The sequence below is a fragment of the Pelodiscus sinensis genome, chromosome 2, assembly GCF_049634645.1.
Source record: "Pelodiscus sinensis isolate JC-2024 chromosome 2, ASM4963464v1, whole genome shotgun sequence".
In the NCBI taxonomy this organism is placed as follows: domain Eukaryota; kingdom Metazoa; phylum Chordata; order Testudines; family Trionychidae; genus Pelodiscus; species Pelodiscus sinensis.
The window spans coordinates 218,644,435-218,662,440 of NC_134712.1; the positions used below are offsets into that span (position 1 = coordinate 218,644,435).

The 18,006-nt window shown below is 39.0% G+C and overlaps 1 protein-coding gene across 3 annotated transcripts in view; it reads right to left on the reverse strand.

Annotated features, from left to right (window-relative positions):
• The window catches only part of LOC102443731 (tRNA (cytosine(38)-C(5))-methyltransferase), a 277,295-nt gene that overhangs the window by 158,986 nt on the left and 100,303 nt on the right, over positions 1–18,006 (reverse strand). For all 3 annotated transcript variants that reach the window (XM_025182828.2, XM_006119493.4, XM_075922454.1), the window contains 6 exons: positions 17,400–17,562; positions 16,894–17,110; positions 15,454–15,584; positions 5,874–6,060; positions 1,543–1,703; positions 394–575 (listed from right to left, as the gene is read on the reverse strand). In XM_025182828.2, coding sequence (XP_025038613.2) covers positions 394–575; positions 1,543–1,703; positions 5,874–6,060; positions 15,454–15,584; positions 16,894–17,110; positions 17,400–17,562 — 1,041 coding nt within the window. The remainder of the gene's footprint in view (positions 1–393; positions 576–1,542; positions 1,704–5,873; positions 6,061–15,453; positions 15,585–16,893; positions 17,111–17,399; positions 17,563–18,006) is intronic.

Sequence of the window (18,006 nt, forward strand, 5' to 3'; positions counted from 1 at the left end):
TGTAGTCATATCCGAACTCTCTCTCTCTCTCTCTTTTTCTTTCTCTCTCTCTCTCTCTCTCACACACACACACACACATTCACTCTCCTCCTCTGTTCCAAGATATATCCCATCTGTAACTTTAAAGGTGGCATTCACAATGGAATTTTCCTACTTTAGAATTGTGTGAAACTCTATCTCCTTGTACATGGGCACTCAAATTGTGTTCCCTCCCCTAGCCAGGGGTGCTGAAACAATTTGTATAGTAGAGGTGCTGAGAACCACTGAAACAAAAGTAATCCATGTGTATAAGGGAAACCACTTCAAGTCAGCTAATGCTGCGACACTCCTCGCACCCTTAGTTTCAGCACGTATGTGCCTAGCAGTTGAGGAAGAGGGAGGTACCGTACATACAGCAAGGTAATCAGAGCTGCATTTTGGATGAAGCTCCAGGTGCAACTGTTTAAACTGGATTTCAAATGGGCTGCCCCGGCTTGACTTCAACAACCAATAGCATTCTGAATTGTGGTAATAAGGCATGGGGTAGTTGGGAGACATGAACAAGCCAGATGAAGTTGTGAGGGTTCCACCACAGCCTAAAAAGGACAAAGAAAACCATAATTAATGGCATTAAACATCACCAGCCTCTCTCATAAAGAGATGCTGTGCTTAGTTCTCTACTCTGCTACTGTAACTCTCCTTTACCCAATGCAATGCTGCACTGCAGGGGGCTACCTCACAGCATTATACCCACTTTAAAGCCTCTTGGGAAAATGTTAACCTCTGGCAGGAGATATCTCCTGCTGGAATTACACTTCAGGAAAAGTACAAATCATCTCCTAATGAATGTGATACATCCATTACCAGGGCTCTTTCCATGACTACTCATGCCATGGCAATAGGCTTATAGATCTTTTTAAAGAGACTTTAGGTTTATCCTCATACTTTCCCTTCTTTCTCGCCATAATTATATGTAAAAAAAAATAGCAAATACACAGTTATAATTGTACTTTGAAAGCACTTTTTCCCTGGGGATCTTAAAACATTTTATTAATATTAGCTAATGAATTCTAACTGCATTCTTTCGAGATAGCTATTCCTATACTAGTAACCTGAAGAAATGAAATGATAAATGACTCACCAAATGTCTCATTATAAATCAGGAACAGAGACAGCAACAAAACCCAAGAGTCCTATCTCCTACTTTGCTGTTCTAATGCAAAATCCCTCCCACAATGTATCTCCCAACCCCACTTCTGGTAGTGCCCTTAATTTCCTAATAAGAAACAAAGGATAGAGTGGAAGTTAAAATATAGTCTACAATATGGTGCTATTATAAATCACTTATTGGAGAAAAACCCTTCTTAACCAAGAGCAGGAAATATATATCCCTGTTCTAAACTGCTTGGATTTCTGTTGCCACTAATCAGTTTCTTTTGGGGGAGAGTGTTTAAAAGGGATTCCAGATACACCTAGGTGCAGGAGAGATGGAAAATAGCACAGAGGAAAACAAATGAAAGTTTAACAAGGAGATTAATCAAATCCTTGGTATTTTCATGTTACCTGTTGTGGTACCATCCCAGTAAGCTGAAAATCCAGTTTTTGTGCCATATACATCACTTACGAATTTTATCCATAACCTGTTACTATGGGAGATGATTACAGGAGGCAGAGCTGAACCACAGTACTTTCCAAGGACTGGTGATGTTTCATAGCCTCCATCTCTAAAATGAAACAGAAGAAAAGTCTTGGGAAAAAGTAAGAAGAGTAAATGAAAGGTCTCTTGGGAATCCTCCAGCTTTGTCATTAGCAGGAATGTACTACTAACTACTGAAGGTGTTCTGCAATGTGCAAGAGGTCTTAATCAACTACTCACAAACCTTTTGAAAGCACTTTGGCCCAGCTTGTTAAAGTATTTAGGCACTGCTGCACTCAGCATTGCAAGGCCTCAATGATTTAATAACCTGTCTCTCATTTCAAAAGGGATTTAAGAGCCAAAATTCCATTGATAGCCGATGGGATATAGATTCCTAAGTCCCTTCTGGAAAAGAAATGTAGGGCCCTAAATCAGTTAAGTGGTTCAACACTGAGAGCTGCAATGCCTAAATACCTTCAAAAGCAGGCATAAATCTCAAAAATTTCATCCCAGCACCCTAAAATGCCACCTTGAATATTTTAAATAGAAAGGCGGGGTAAAAATATTTAAATATAAATAAATAAATAAATAAAATAGTCAAAGAAGCATGTCTGGGATCCACCAAGCTGCACAGGGAAGCCATGAGCGCAAAGTATCAACATCATCTTGTCTGTCCTCTGCAAAGCAACAAAAGCCTACATTAGCCTGCCAGTATCTCAGAACAGACGTGATGAATCTTAGTTTTAGATTATTTTCTCTGGCCTCCACAGATGATTCTACAGCTGATGTTATTGGTCTTTTATTTAGCTGGTAGTGGCACCCCCTAATATTGCAAACAGTGTGCATATGCAGTACTTTGTTGTGCCTCCTAAACATATTGGTTTTCAGGATAGTCATATTTCTACATATACACACACTCCATCCCCCTCACACGTCCCTCACTTAAAGTATGATAGTAGTTATACTGTCATTGACTTCTCTGTAATGTTAATACAATGCAATTGCACATACAAAAAGTGAAGATCCTACAGCAGGATTAAAAAAAATAAATAAACCCAAAATCCTATGTGTCATTTTAATGTGGCACTGCTAAAGTAGAGCACATTTTAAAGAGAGAAATCCTGTTTCTACTTGTTTTTTTTAAAAACATTCTGTTTAACCTTGTTAATATAGAAGGTCTGCTCTTTCCTTTTCCCCCACTGAGCAAGACTTAAAACAACTTTCTGATGTCTCCGGTTGCTGTGGTTATGAACGATGAAAATGCCTCCTTTGACCCACATCCCAGTCTGCTCAATTTTTATATTTTCTCCTAATCACTGCACAGCAACGGGGTCCACTCCTTAGCTTGAATAAAATTATATCGGTCCACGGAAGTCAAATACTTCTTCTCATACATTCTACATAACTCCATTCAAATCAATGGAACTGTGCAAATTTCACCATCTAAGACTTTGGACCACTCGGAAAATTCTTTATCAATGTTTGTAATGCTAATGATGCCAGCAGTGTGCTGTTACTGTGGGAGAACAATACCACCGATGTGCAGCAGATCACAATACTCAGCTGAATCAAGAGTAACAATATACTCATCTCCCTTCAGGGCAGTAACTATAGTGCTTACATAAGTAAGTGCATAGAATGCTTTACAAACCATGTAACTTTTCAATGTAAAAACAGCCACACTACATCAGACCAGTGGTCTAACTCACTGTTTCTCTAAGTGCACTGTGAGCCTGCTTTGGGGAAGCTGCTAAAGGATCCGTTCTGCATTGCTTACCTAAGGAGACCATAGCTACCGGTCCTCGCAGCTCCCATTGGCTCCAGGTCACCGTTTGCAGCCAATGGGAGCCAGGAGGCTCTGTGGTTACAGACCCTTTAGGTAAACAAAGCAAAGTTGGCCCACTAGGAGCTTTCCCAAAGTAGACCTGTAGCCCACTTTGAGGAACACTGGTCTAGCTAGGCCTGTATCCTATTTCTGACAGGGGCCAGTGCCAGATGATTATGGCAGTCAGAGATCTAGGGACATCCAGAGCATGGGGTTTCATTTCTGTCCATCTTAGCAAATAGCCATCGATGGACTTATTGCCCATAAATATGTTGAGCTCTTTATCAAACCCATTTATACTTTTGGCCTTCACAATGTTCCATGGTACTGAGTTCTTCAGTGTGACCATGCATTGTGTGAAGTACTTTTGTTTGTTTTAAACCTGATGCATATTAATTTCAAAGAGTGCCCCATAGTTCTTGTGTAATATAAAGGGGCAAATAATACTTCCCTGTTCACTTTCTTCAAACAATTAATAGCTTTATAAACCTTGATCAACTGTCCCCAAGTCTTTCCTAGTTTTTTAATCTCTCCTCATATGAAAGCTGTTCCATGCTTGTAATCATTTTCATTGTCTTTCTTTCCACCTTTAAAAATTCTAATGTATCTTTTTTGAGATGGGTTAGCCAGAACTGCACACAGTATTAAATGTATGGGTGTACCATGGATTTAGTGTCATTCAATTTTATTAACTATTCCTTTCCTAATGGTTCCTAACATTGTTAGCTTTTTTGATAGCCACTGCATATGGAGTAGATGTTTTAAGGGAGCTATTCTGATGACACCAGGATCTCTTTCTTAAGGGGCATCTGCTGCTTTAGACCCTCCCTCCTCCCCCAGTTGCATGCACTCGTGGGATTTGTTTTTACAGTATGCACCACTTTGCACTCATCAGTTTTGAATTTCATCTGCTGTTTTGTCACCTGGTTGAGTGAGATCCCTTTGTAACTCTTCACAGCCAGGTTTGGACTTTATCAGTATGAATCACTTTGTATGGTCTTTAGTTTTGCCCCCTCACTGTTTACCTGTATTGGCTGCACACTCGTGAGGCTATGAAGAAGAGATTAATGTGCCACCCAGCTGATTAGTAGAGAGCGTACAGCTGGCTGCATGTGTTCAGGTGCTCCTCTCTCCACCTACCTTTCTGAGCTGCTGCAGTCTGAACAGTGAGTGACTGCCTGCCTTTCTTAAAGAGGCAGTGAACTGTTTCTGAGATTTCTCTAGCAGCCAGCTCTCAGTTTCTCTCTCTCTTCCCCCTCCCCCCCCCCCTCCGTACACCATCTCCTCAGAGCAGGAGCAAGGGGAAGGTGGAGAGAAGGGATAGAGCCTGGCTCAGGAAGACACTTGTTGCAGTCTGAAGCCTACTTTGAAGGGTGAGTCCCTTTCTTAAAGAGGCAGTGTACAGTTTAACCTGAGATTTCCCCAGCAGCCAGCTTACAAAGTCTCTCTCTCACTCACATATACACACATAAACACACACTTTGTGCCACACACACATACTCTATCTCCCGCTCCCACTGCCAATCTACCCCACGTCCTCAGAGCAGTGGAAGAGAGGCAACGTAGTTCAGGAACAGAGCAGAAGAACTCTGAAGAGCTCAGTGTTACTGCTTGGTATAGCAACAACCATTCTCTCTCTCTCTCTCTCTCTCTCTCTCTCTCTCTCTCTCTCTGTGTGTGTGTGTGAGAGAGAGAGAGAGAGGGAATGGTTGTTGCTATACCAAGCAGTTCAGCTAAATCCAACTCCTGGACCAGATCCTATGTTCCACTTAGCACAAAATCAAAAATTGCCTCTCCCCTTGTGGGCAGGACTAAATGCTACAAGTAGCAGTCATTTGTGGTATGAAGAAATGTTATCTCTGCATCCCAACCTAAGGTGATACATACCCAATATGAGGACAGTTGAAACTGCCCCATTATTATTGTATTTTCTGTCTATGAAGCCACTCTAACCTTCCTGAGGATTTCAGTCACTTGTGAACGCCCTGGCCAGGTGGTCCTTAGTAGATTCTTAATGCTATATCTTATTGTTCAAGCATGGACTTACTGTCCATAGGGATTCTATGGTTCAGTGTGATTCATTTAAGATTTTTTACTTTATATGACTATTTGCTTTCTTTCACTTATAGTGTCTCTCTAATCAGTACAGAAAGAGGAGGTCCTTCTGCTAAAGAATTTATAAGTCCCACAAGAATTCATTCAATTATGCTGATAGCTGGAATTTATCCAAGACCATCACTAGTAGGAAAGATAAGCAAGAAATAGGAAGGAGGGAACTACAAGGTTTTATTTCTAGTTCACTCTCAGACCCTTTTCCATCATACCATTTCCAGGAACATTTCAGACTACAGTTCCTTGTTCTGCGTAAATGGATTCTATTTCCTCCCCTTAGTTGTGAGCAGTAATACAGACAATAGAACTAAATGTGCTTGCCTGATTTCCACATAATCCGCTGAGCAGAGCTTATTCCCTTCCAAGGTAAAGTTGGTGAAGTGCAGAGCAATCTGTTTGTTTGTTTCCACGCTGATCTTGTATATGCACTGTGTCTTGACAGGATAGTTATTGGGGTAGTTTGGAGACGTCAGCACACCAGTGGCGTCCGTGTATTGATGGGAGCATACTTTTAAAAGAAAGAAGCAGAGCATACAGTGACTTGAAGATGCATCATCAACAAAGCTCCACTTCATAGATGTCTGTTGGTTATGAAACAGTTGTAAGAGTCTGTTGGTTATTAAAACTCACATTTAATTAAAATAAATATCTATTTCAGACAGACAGGAGAGCAAACATCCTGATCTACAATATAAACTCTGTATTGTAACTTATCTTTTAACAAATCTTATTCATGAAGCTCCCAATTTAAAGTAATCCATCAAACCAAAAAGAGAACCCAGGATTTGTAAGGGGTTTATTGTATTTGATTTGACATGTTAATTTATTAAAGAGAATTTTTACGCAAACAATGTGCATAAAAAAAGTAGAGGTGGTGCTTGTGTGTAGTGTTGTGGAGGGTTATTATTTCTAGATGCCAAACTGGCTTTGATCTAAAACACTTGTAGAAAGGAGAAAAGAGCACTGTAACAGCTAACCTACAGTCAGCACAAGGTGCTGCCATGGAGTCCTGAATGTCTGAGCAAAAGAACAAAAGCTATCGGGCATTCACTCCCTGTGTGAAGAGAACATCTCAGAGTGTGTCTAGACTACAGAGTTTTGTCGACAAAAGTGGACTTTTGTCAACAAAACTATACCTGCATCTACACTACCGCTGAGTTCTGTCGACATAATGTCGACAGAACTCAGCACTTTTGTCGACGCTGGTAAACCTCATTTTACGAGGCATAACGCCTTCTGTCGACAGAGTTCTGTCAACAGAAGGTGTTATTGCATGTAAACTGTCCTTGCGTCTACACTGCCATGTCGACAAAGCAGCTTGCTTTGTCGACAGAACTGAATGTAGTATAGACGCTCTTTGTCGACAGAACCTTTGTCGACAGTATCTGTCGACAAAACTTCTGTCAACAAAACCTTGTAGTCTAGACGTACCCTCACATTGCTCTCAGGTGACCTCCATTGGATTAAGTTAGGAACAATGTTGATTTTCCTTTCTAATGTCCTTTTTCTGTTTACCTGAGTCATGAAGGGGCATCTGCCTGGTCACATTTACTTGCAGGAAAGCCTAAAATCCCTGATTGTCATGACCCAGCAGTTCTGTCCATGGTGCATTTCTGAAAGGAGTAGCAATCCTCCCACCTTGACTAATGAGAGGGCAACCATGGCATTGAGCCTTGGCATGAGGTGGAAAATGGGATAGGGAAATGAAGGGATTTGAGAGATCCCTACACAAAGAGAAAGAGAAAGATTTATAGAAGTTCCAACTCCTGCTGAATATAACGGTGTGTGTGTGACAGAATTCATGAAATGTTTCATATGTCGTCATGGTTATGCCAATTACAATGTACAGTCTAAGCAGAGAATAGAATGCAGTGACTAGTGTTAACCATTTCACCAGGCATTCACCGATCTCTGAAACCTAGTTTGTAACAAGCTATTGCTACAGTATAATGCCCAACACTTTACATAGCTGTGTAAGAACTGATGCACGTCACAGGCTCTCCGTGTTTGGAATAGCAGGACGACCATTGTGCTCTTTTGTCCTTACAAATTCAATAGTTATAACATTAAATTTCTTAAAACCTTTTGAGACTTGCATATTTAACTTTCTGAAACATTGCTTATGTCAAAAGAGATAAAAATCTTATGACCAGTCTAAGGAATAAAAAGTGAAAATTTCCCTCAGTTTTTTAACAATCTAAAAATTTTAAATGTGCCCTAACACTTTCTAAACAGACACTACAACACTGAACTCTTACTTCACTCCAATACTGTTAACGCTCTTTAATCTTCCTGCTGCTATGATTTCCTCTGCCTCTGTGAAAAGCTATAGAAATACAACATACACATCTTTTTTAATGGCTCTACTCTGTACAAATGATTGTTTAAGAGAAGTACTATGAACACTTTGTTCTGCCCAATAGATGAGACAGTTGGAGCCTTCTTGATGGCATTACTATGTCCATCTTTGATCCTGTACACATGCCATTTTTTTCATTTCACTTATGTGTAATTTAGAAAATTTGTCACATCCATAAACACATGCATGCAATTTTAAGGTAGTTTGGTAATCTTCAATGAAATCTCTTGTACTTCATCTGTACAATATGCAATACCCTCACGATAGTTGCCAACTTTCATTATTTGATCATAAATCTTATGATATTTGGCTTTTTTTGGCCTACAATCTTCAAGTCAGGTTATTTTATTATTTTAAAAAGTAAGTTTTTAGCCCTCATAGTTGTAGATGAAAGCTGAAAAATGTGTATCGATTTCCTCCTAAGGGCTCAAAATCCAAAAGGCAAACAAAGAGAATCTCAAAATGTTTAGGCCGATGTCATGATTATTTTGGATTTCAAAGCATCCAACTGGAAGTTATTAATTGTTTTGTTTCACATTTTGCACCAGAACTCAAAGATTGAAGGAGAAACATGATACGTGTTACAGTAACTGTCTCACCCACATCAGGCCTCCAGATACAACTAAATGGAGCCAAGAGCAATTTATGATATACTGCTGTAAAGATTAGAAAAAAGTGAATATGCCAAACAGCCACACTTAATTATATGAGCATTAACTATCACAATTATTGTTGTTCACACTATTTCGGTTTCAGCTGAAGAAAGGATACTCATCTTTTGCATTCACCTCACTAACACAGTTTCAAAAACTCAGGTTTTTTAAAATGTGTTAGCTTCAGTTTGCAATACTAATGTCGTCAATGAAAATTATTAGGAAGGTAAGTAAGCAAGAAGGAGGAATTCTGGTCCCTTTGCCATGTTTCAGAATGCCTGATGGCATGATGAGATTAATAAAAGACTGGAAAAAATATGTATTCCAGTTGATTTTAAATATACTACTCAAGTTCACTAAAGAAAGAAGAAAAGCGTATTTATCCAGAACGATCACACATCTGTCTTTGCCAGCGTGTGAGGCTTTCAAAACCCACTAAATCTGGTTCTGATTTCAGTACATCAATGTTTGCTCTCCTAGAAAAGGCTGTAGTAGGCTACAACCTACTATAACATTGCCAGTACTAATATTAATAAAAAAGCCAGGTTTCATGTTTCTTTCCCATGCAACCATGCACAGCACAGAAAATTACGTTTGTGTCTGTTTCAAAAAAAGGAATATTCATTGATTGCCATTATATCTATTAATAAAAGGGGGGGTATGTGATATTTTCTATTAGTTTGTTTTTACACTGCTCTCCCCTCCCCCCCAAAAAAGAACACAGACTCTCTAATGCTTAGCTTTTTATGTCACATTAGGCATATTTACAAAAAAAGTAAAAGAAGCTACCTCTCTGCATGAAGTGTATTCCTCTCCACAGGCAGTGAATAAAGCACATATGTGCTCAAGAGCCTGCTGCTGGCAGACAGTAACTGACTTAATTTTTACCAACCATGGATGAGGAGAACAAAGCTCCTTTGTTGAGTTTTGACACCAGACACACTAGCCACAGCAATTTAAACTGAAGTTCCATCCCTTTGTGGCTTCTCCAAGTATATTTGCCAAAAACAACATTCAGTTCCCATCTCTATCCAGCCATTCAGCATGACAGAAAGTCCATCCCTCTCATCCTCAGGTGAAGTTACTGATAATGTCCATTGAAATGTTAGAGCTGAATTTATGCTATGCTGTCAATGAGAAATTAGACCTCCATGTCTACATTTTACCTTTGGTTATACTTATGCAGCCTTTCCACAATCCTTTGGGTTTCACAAGTCTAGCTGAAAGCAATATTTGATCCAGAAAGTATATAAAAGAAAAGAATTGGTGTTGGGATTGTTCATGTTCATACTGTACAAATAATGCTAAAGATGAGGCTGCTCAGAGGAGTCTGAAGCCACATTTTTTTTACACAGATTAATTTCAGTTTGAATAGCCAAGATTTGATGGTAGATAAAAAGGCCAGCAGCTACAAATTTATCTGACAAAAAGCAATGCCCCACCCTAGCCAGCACACCAGGGCTGTCAGTAAGAGGATGATTTTCATAAAACACGTGTACTGGCATCACAGTTAAACCAAAGTTAGACTGTCCAGCTACATCCTCCTTTAGCTCTGACCAGTCAATGCCATCTTCTTTCAGTTCTACAGAAGCTGAGAAATCTAAAGCCATAGGCATAGTCACTCCCACCATTCAGCAGATGGAAGGAATATGGTATAAAATCATGATAATAGCTCTTGCTAAGCAGGACAAGCTAAAGATTCACAGAGAAAGGAATGAAATGTACCCTTGACTAAAAACAGAACAGGTATTTGTGAATAAACAAGAATAATTAAATACATACACTGGGCCCAGTCCTGTTTCCCCTGAAAGCTATGGCTGAATCCTGCAATGTGCCAAGCCCTCTGTACCCAGTCAGGATTGAACCTTTTGAGAGCTTGGCCATCGATTTAATTTAGGACTAAAAGCAGGCTCACTGCATATTGCCTAAATGTGATTTAGCCAGCAGAGAAGGAAAAAGAGGATTCTGTCTGTCTAGCTTTCACCACATTGAGAAGTCCTTTCGATTTGGGCCCTGGACTCTAAACATCTATCCAAATATCAGCTAGTTTCCTATGAGACCATTTCCCTCAAATTCAAAGAGATGGCTCAAATAATATGGTAGAGGGAAAGTCCATGTTCTGTTGCTAGGCAAGACAGTTCCAATGAACATGGTATTGTACATGTTAAACAGTTGACCATCACTCCAGTAGATTTTGAATGGCCAAACAGCAACCATATTCCTATCACAGCATGTGGTAGGCTTATCCCTGCTAGCTTATAGAGTTCAGGCACTTTCCAGATAGTGTTCTGAGTCCCAGGTTACACATTCTAGTGTTCTATTTGCTTTTGTTGATCAGAACTATGACTTAAACTAATGATAGCAAGATTCTGTCTGCTGTTATTCTTGGGCTGTGTTATCAGAACTAATAACAAATACATTACATGCGAACAAAGACACTTTCCTAAGCTATACAGTTACAAAAAGGAAGCTTTGTTTACACAAAAGTGCCCTTTCACTCCCAGTCATTCCCTTTTATATATCTTTGTTCATCTTGTCCATAGCTCAATCTCTGTAGAATAATTTAAGACCACTACTCTTCTGTTCTTTCCATTGGAGTGTCTAATATAAATCAGAACTACTCTGACCTGTTCTGATTTTGGTTACAATGCAGCTGGCTCACGAACTGCAACCAAAAAAAAAATGGAATATACTTGTTGCACAAGAAACATGATTAAAACCACATTTTTTTAGAAGGAAAAAAATGTGATAGACTTCAAAAAAATCCACAGCACTGGTATATATTTTCTTCTTTTCCTCAAACATGAGTGTGTACTGCCCACGTGTAACTGGATAGGGATGAAATGAATATCAGTCTTAAAGATGTCACAGATAGAAGACCTAACGTTTGATGTAATTTTATGGGAGTGGGTAATTATATTTGTTAGATGAGTCCCCCTAATTCAGTGTGTGTGTATGTGTGTTTCTGATACACCAAGGCAGCTTCAAAGCTCTTTTTTCTATGGTTTAAAATGAATGTCAGTAGCTTGGAATTCATGAGCCAATTTACACTAATATTTTGTATGTGAAAAGAACAAAAAAAAGTATTTTTACAAGGAAACAGATGTTAGTTTCAGCTTTGTATGGGATTATTATTAGCAGACAGTCAATGTTAGGAGGTTTAGAGAACTGGTTTGGTTCAGATAAACAACCAAAAGTTGTGTTAGTTATCTGATGCTTGTCCATACTTATCCAAACTATAGTGGTTGAGTTGAAAGAACAACTGGAAATTATGCTTCCAAGATTAGGTCAGATTAAACAGAAAACATTAACTCTTTTATGACATTTCTGCATAAAGCCCTGGCTTAAACCAAGATACAAATATAAAACTGTAATATAAATTGGGGAGAATATGGGGAAAAGAAGCAGCCAAAGTGGCTCTGGTATGGTTTCAATTTTTGGTGAAGATTCTAGTTTGTTCTTATATCATCCAGCAATGTTCACCCATTTCTAGTTGTTATAAATACTAAACAGAAAAAGGCTTCCTGTTGCAGACCCACAATGCCCACTATAGGACTCTGCTGCATGCTGAATCTTGGATGTCCTCTGGGGAAGGAAAAATTTGCAAAAGGAAATTTTAAATCTGCCTTTATGTTTGTAAAAGCTTCCTTGAAATGTGTTGTGGGCTAGCATTAATCATAAGATAGGTGCAAACCATGAGAATGCATTCCTATTCTCCTCTTTTATCAACTTCAATTTAAGCTTACATAAGTTTATTTCCATTTATATGTAGCCAACTTTGCATAAGAAAACAAATAATTGTCTCTCTTTTGGGATGCCTACTTTGAGACACCTAAAAGTTTCAATTTCAGAGTTGCTGTGGACCGACCATCAGAGATGGCAGATACTTAGATTGAAAATCGAGGCCTAAGGGATCTCTAGTTGGGAACTCCAAAACCAAGACATAACAAATGAGACTGTAAAAACAACAGAGCAGTCCTGTGGCACCTTAGAGACTAACAAATGTAATTAGGTCGTAAGCTTTGGTGGGTAAAACTCACTTCATCCGATGAGGTGGAGTGGAAATAACAGAATCTGAGCTATAGATACCTCTTAAATGGTTAACACACTACCAAGGCAATTTCCCTGCCTTTGATATTCGCATCTACACATCAGATGCTGTGACTGAGACACATCCACTCTGACTGAATTAGCTTACTTTACACTGGTGCTACAATTGACAGGTAACTTCTTTGCTATTATATATACCCTAGTTTTGTAATTTCCACTCCAACTCATCTGATTAAATGAGTTTTACCCACAAAAGCTCATGACCTAATAAATTTGTTAATCTCTAAGGTGCCACAGGACTGCTCATTGTTTCTACAGTTACAGACTAACATGGCTGCCCCTCTGAGACTTTTTACCAAATGAGAATAAACACTTCTGAAAATGTTGATCTCATTAAGCACCCTCAGATTGCTTGGCACTATATAAACATAAAAGATGAAATGGTCTCTGCTCCCAAATGTTTATTATCTAAATCAGACATGGAAAGTCAGTTCAGACAATAAAGCACCAGATGAGAGTCCAATCTCAAAGAAAGTGTGGGTTTTATAGATGTTAAATGGAGGAGGTAACAGGTTTGGTAGGGTCTGTGATGGGAAGAAATAGAGGAGTATAATATGAGTCTGTGACTGTGAGCTTGGGTGATGATGTTACTGTTGTTAATAGTGACACATACGACAGAATTTGAGATAAAAGATAAGAAATCCAGTTTCCTTCTATTTGAATTTAAGATGGTGGGGGGACATGGAGGTGAAGATGGCAAGCAGACTGTTGGAAATGTGAAACTGGCCAGAAAGGTGAGGTAATTAGGAGATGTTTAAGGAAACCATGATCTCACCAGTAAGGTTGTCCAAACAGACAACATAATAGACATGAAGAGAACTGAGTCTGCCTGAGCACTGAAAAATAGCATGAGCAACTGCTAAAGGAGCAGCTGGAATCGGATGAGAAAGACTGTGAGAGTAGAGTCGTGACAAGCAGCAGTCCTGTTCACAAAATGTTAATGTTATTCCAAAAGGCCATCAGTTAAATGCAACAGTCGGTGATGCAGGGTTCAGGGTGAAAGTGTCATATTAACTACCAATAGAGTCACACAAAAGTATAGCTGGTCCCTGCAAACACATGCCAATAGATTGTTTTCATGTAACATGCTCATGATGATAATTCAACTAGTTGTAGCAGCAGCCGAACAAAACAGAGGAACAGTTTACAAAAACAACTTATTATTTCAAAATGAGAGGCTAGGTTTTATGACATCTGCATTAGTAAAAAACAGAAAGTTTTTGATCTTTAAGGTTTTTCTTAGCGAGAGAAAAGTTGAATAAAACTGTTCCTATATTTGTTTCAGGCTGATAGTAGGTTCTTAGTTGGGATGTTTCCCATTAAGTCTTTATTGCTAATGATTTTTCCTCTCTCCATGCCAGAGAACTAGCATATGAATGAAGGCAGCTGAGCAAACTGATAATTTGGAAGTAGACGCTAACTGATGGTAAAGCTAAAGCAAAGGCAGGAAGCAAAATCTCTACCAGACCCCACACACATTCCCAAGAGATGAAGTAACTATCAATCTGCCTGGGCTGTAGCTAGGAGAGTAAATATTTTATTCAAAGTATAAAAAAGGAGAATGAGCAGCTATTTTAAAAAATCAGTAGACAATTCTTAAGCAGACCGAATAACAGCAGTTGTGCTCAGAAACAGTAAATAAGCAGCTACCGGCATTATTCTAGTATGGGATATACATTCATGTCATTTCCAGCAGCATGTATAGATACAGAGATGATTGCTACAGACTTATGATATTTGTCTAATTAAAAATACAACAAACCCAACAGAAAACTATCTATCTGCAAACAGATGACGCATGTGGCTACAAGTTCTAATTACTATTTCTCTCATTCCTCCACCCCACCTTTTCCTACTGTTTTCTGCGTACACTTTTGGGTCTTTTCTATTGCCTGTAAGCTATACCATGCCTTGGTGGTATATGAAACAATACATGCTGAGTCAGCAGGGATATTTGATTTCCAAGACAGAATTCCATCAGGCAAAAATCAGTAGTGAGAGGATTGGTAACGAGTGTAGCTTAGGATATAGCACTTCACATCTAGGTTGCTTGTTCAAGTACAGCTCAGGTCAATGATAGCAAAGTTCTTACCTTCTTAATATGTCTAGGTGACATCTGAAGTGCCTATGTTGGTGGTTTTAGTTCTGCCCAAAAGGACAGGTAAATGTACACATCACAAAAACCCTGCACGTTTATCAGGGCTTTTGGAATTATTCAAAAGTTGGGAGAGGTCAAGGAATGAAAGGCATGGGAACTGATTTTGCTCCCCAGAATATGGTTACTCTGGAACAAACTTCCTTGGCAGAGCAATAAGAAGAGACTTGAACTTCTACTGCCCTGCCATGTCTGTCCTATGATTAAACAGAGCACTTTATTCTCCAGGATATCACTCCAGCATCTGGTAACTGTGATACTTCTGATAGGCACTCCTGTTTCTGCTATGTGTGGGACACCTCCTCTTCACCTCATCACCCTCAGCACAATGAATTGAATGTCAAAGAGACATCTGTTCCAATGTCACCTCAGAAAATAATATTCCTAAATTCCCTAAGCAATCCTGCCATGTCAGAGATTATCATAGCCACTGATGTTGCATAGCTACATTGCTTTCTTTCCCAGCTAGAAAAAAGGCCCGTGAACTAAGCTGTAAATGAAGATGGGTGGAGGAGTCAGCAGGATTCTTGTCATTAAATAAAAAATGATTCTTGTCTTTGTCGTATATATTCACAACTAAGGCTTACAGATCTAATCTGCATAGTGCACACACGGCTGCATTACCTGTGGAAGCATTCATTGAGGTATAATTAGCAGAGAACCCCTCAGAAGCAATGTTGTGATTGGTCACGAAGTACAGCATCATTATGTTGCCACTGCTGGTGAGTGATGGTGGAATTGATCTTCCACAATACCTAAAAATTCAAGAGAGAAGCTTGGATTGAATATCTATAGTAATATTATCTAGTATTCTAGAGTAATAAAAAAAGTATTTGATGTTCCCCTGAAGTCCATGGAAATATCTTGTGTTTGGGTCACTTTTTGTTGACATTAGAGGGAGATAGACTGATCCCCATCAGATAAATCGTCCAAAAAGACTAGCTAATATGGTGAAATAATCTCCATTATAAGCCCATGTTCACTTGCTCCTGCTTTTCCAACTAATGCAAGGATGAAAGCTTTTGTCTTTTGGCCTCAGTCCAGATTTCTATTTGCATTTGAAATTTTAAGGCAAATAAACTTAGTTGTTCTTGAGTTATGGGAGGATAAAATTACATGTTACCTTTCTTAGAAAAACAAATCTGTAGTGCAATATTTATTCACTGATATAAAAACACTATAAGAGACACTGTAAATTGATCAATAAATAATATAAAAATATAAAGTCTAAGATTTAGCCCATGTTATAGCCTAACTCTGTTTCTTCATCTACCCAATTTTCAGGGACTTACTCTGCTTTTCCTACTTAGTATTAAAATTATTTCCTTCCCTGCATCCCAAAGCAAGAAACAATATCAAGAGTGGATTTAAACCTGTTGCCATGACTGTAGAAAAACTTATCTGACATTTAATTGCTAGACAATGGCAGATGTGAAAATCTGCCTGTGAGTTGGCATTTGACACCAAGGGCTAACATAGAAACATGAAGTAGTCTTCGCATTAGAATGGGTCATTTCCCATTCAACTACTCTCACCTTCTCACCACTGTTGGAGAGGACCCACATCCACTCTGACTTAATTAACACTGATATCACACTCCCATCTCTGTGTCTTTTTTTCTTTCTTTTTCTTTCTTTTCAGTATCTGAGGAAGTGAGTTGTAGCTCACGAAAGCTTGTGCCCTAATATCCTAATACTTTTGTTAGTATTTAAAGTGCAACTGGACTCGTTGTTGTTTTTAATGAAATTGACTAACAGAGCTACCTCTCTGAAACATACCAGAAACGTTAATTTATCACTAACAGTACTGAATACAGCTCACATCCCATGGCTCAATAAAAATGTAGGAAAAATTCTCTTTTCTCCTAACTTTGCCTTTACTGTGTGATACGGAATAAGCATTCCTGTTGGCATGAATAATAGAAATCTTCAGCTGCTTTCAATACAGTTTTCCTATCTTGAATACCTTGATACCAAAGAAACAGATCCCCTGGGGAGCAAAATCAAGACAGTGACAACAGCTGTGGAAGTAGGTATAGTAAATAGATTAGACAGACATATTCACCTTCCAATCCTTGTCATAGTACCGTTGTCATATACTTCAAGATAGTCGCTGTTGCAATTATAATCAAATTCCAAGTTAAATGATGTGAACGTCAGGCGGATGAGGTGTCCAGGCTGCACTGAGATAGTCCAGGCACATTTAACACCATGTGGGTAGGTAGTTGGATGGCCAGGACTTGTAATGGTTCCTTCTGGCCTAGTGAGAGTCTCCCCACATGCTAAGAAAGGTTTAAAACATTAAGTTAACTAAAATAATATTTCCCTATAAAATTAGTTAATCATTTCTGACAATTAAGAACATTATTTTTCTTTCATCATCTCTTTCCGAATTTTTGAAAGGATTCTACATTGTTTCTCTCACAAATGAGGGCTCCTGCTTTTCTTGTCATGCAACTTGACATTCCACTGATTTCAACACGTGGTTTTCTTTTGCTTGTCCATTTGAATTGGTGTCACACAAGGACAGAGAAGATCAATAGCCAGAGGGTGAACGATGTAAACTCTTACCTTTAGCTAATGGCCGGTATTCAGCCATGAAGCCCAGATTTGTAGCAGAGGAAACTCTGAATTTGACATAGAGATAACTCCATGTGGACTGCACTACTGAAGGTGTAACTGTGCCACAGTATTTTGCCAAAAGGGGAGAATCTGCACTGCTGCCATCCCGGACCTGAAAGACAATGTATTCCAAACAGCCCATAAAACCTGGTCTCTATTTTTGCTAAGCGTGGGGGAAGGATAGTTCAGTGGTTTGAGCATTGGCCTGCTAAACCCAGGGTTGTGAGTTAAATCCTTGAGGAGGCCATGTAGGGATTTGGGCAAATTTGTGGAGGGTGGTACTTGGTCCTGCTGTGAAGGCAGGGGACTGGACTCAATGACCTTTCAAGGTCCCTTCCAATTCTAGGAGATAGGCAATCTCCAGTATTAATTAAAAGCTATAAAATGTAGATGAAATTGACCCAGTGCATGCAAATAACACAAAACAGACTTGGAAACAAGTAGGAAGAGCTAAAAGGTTAAAAGCCACCAAGGAGAAGACAGTGGCTCATCCACATCATTAAACTATTCAGCAGGTCAAATCCTATCCACATTAATATAAAATGTTGGCACCAAT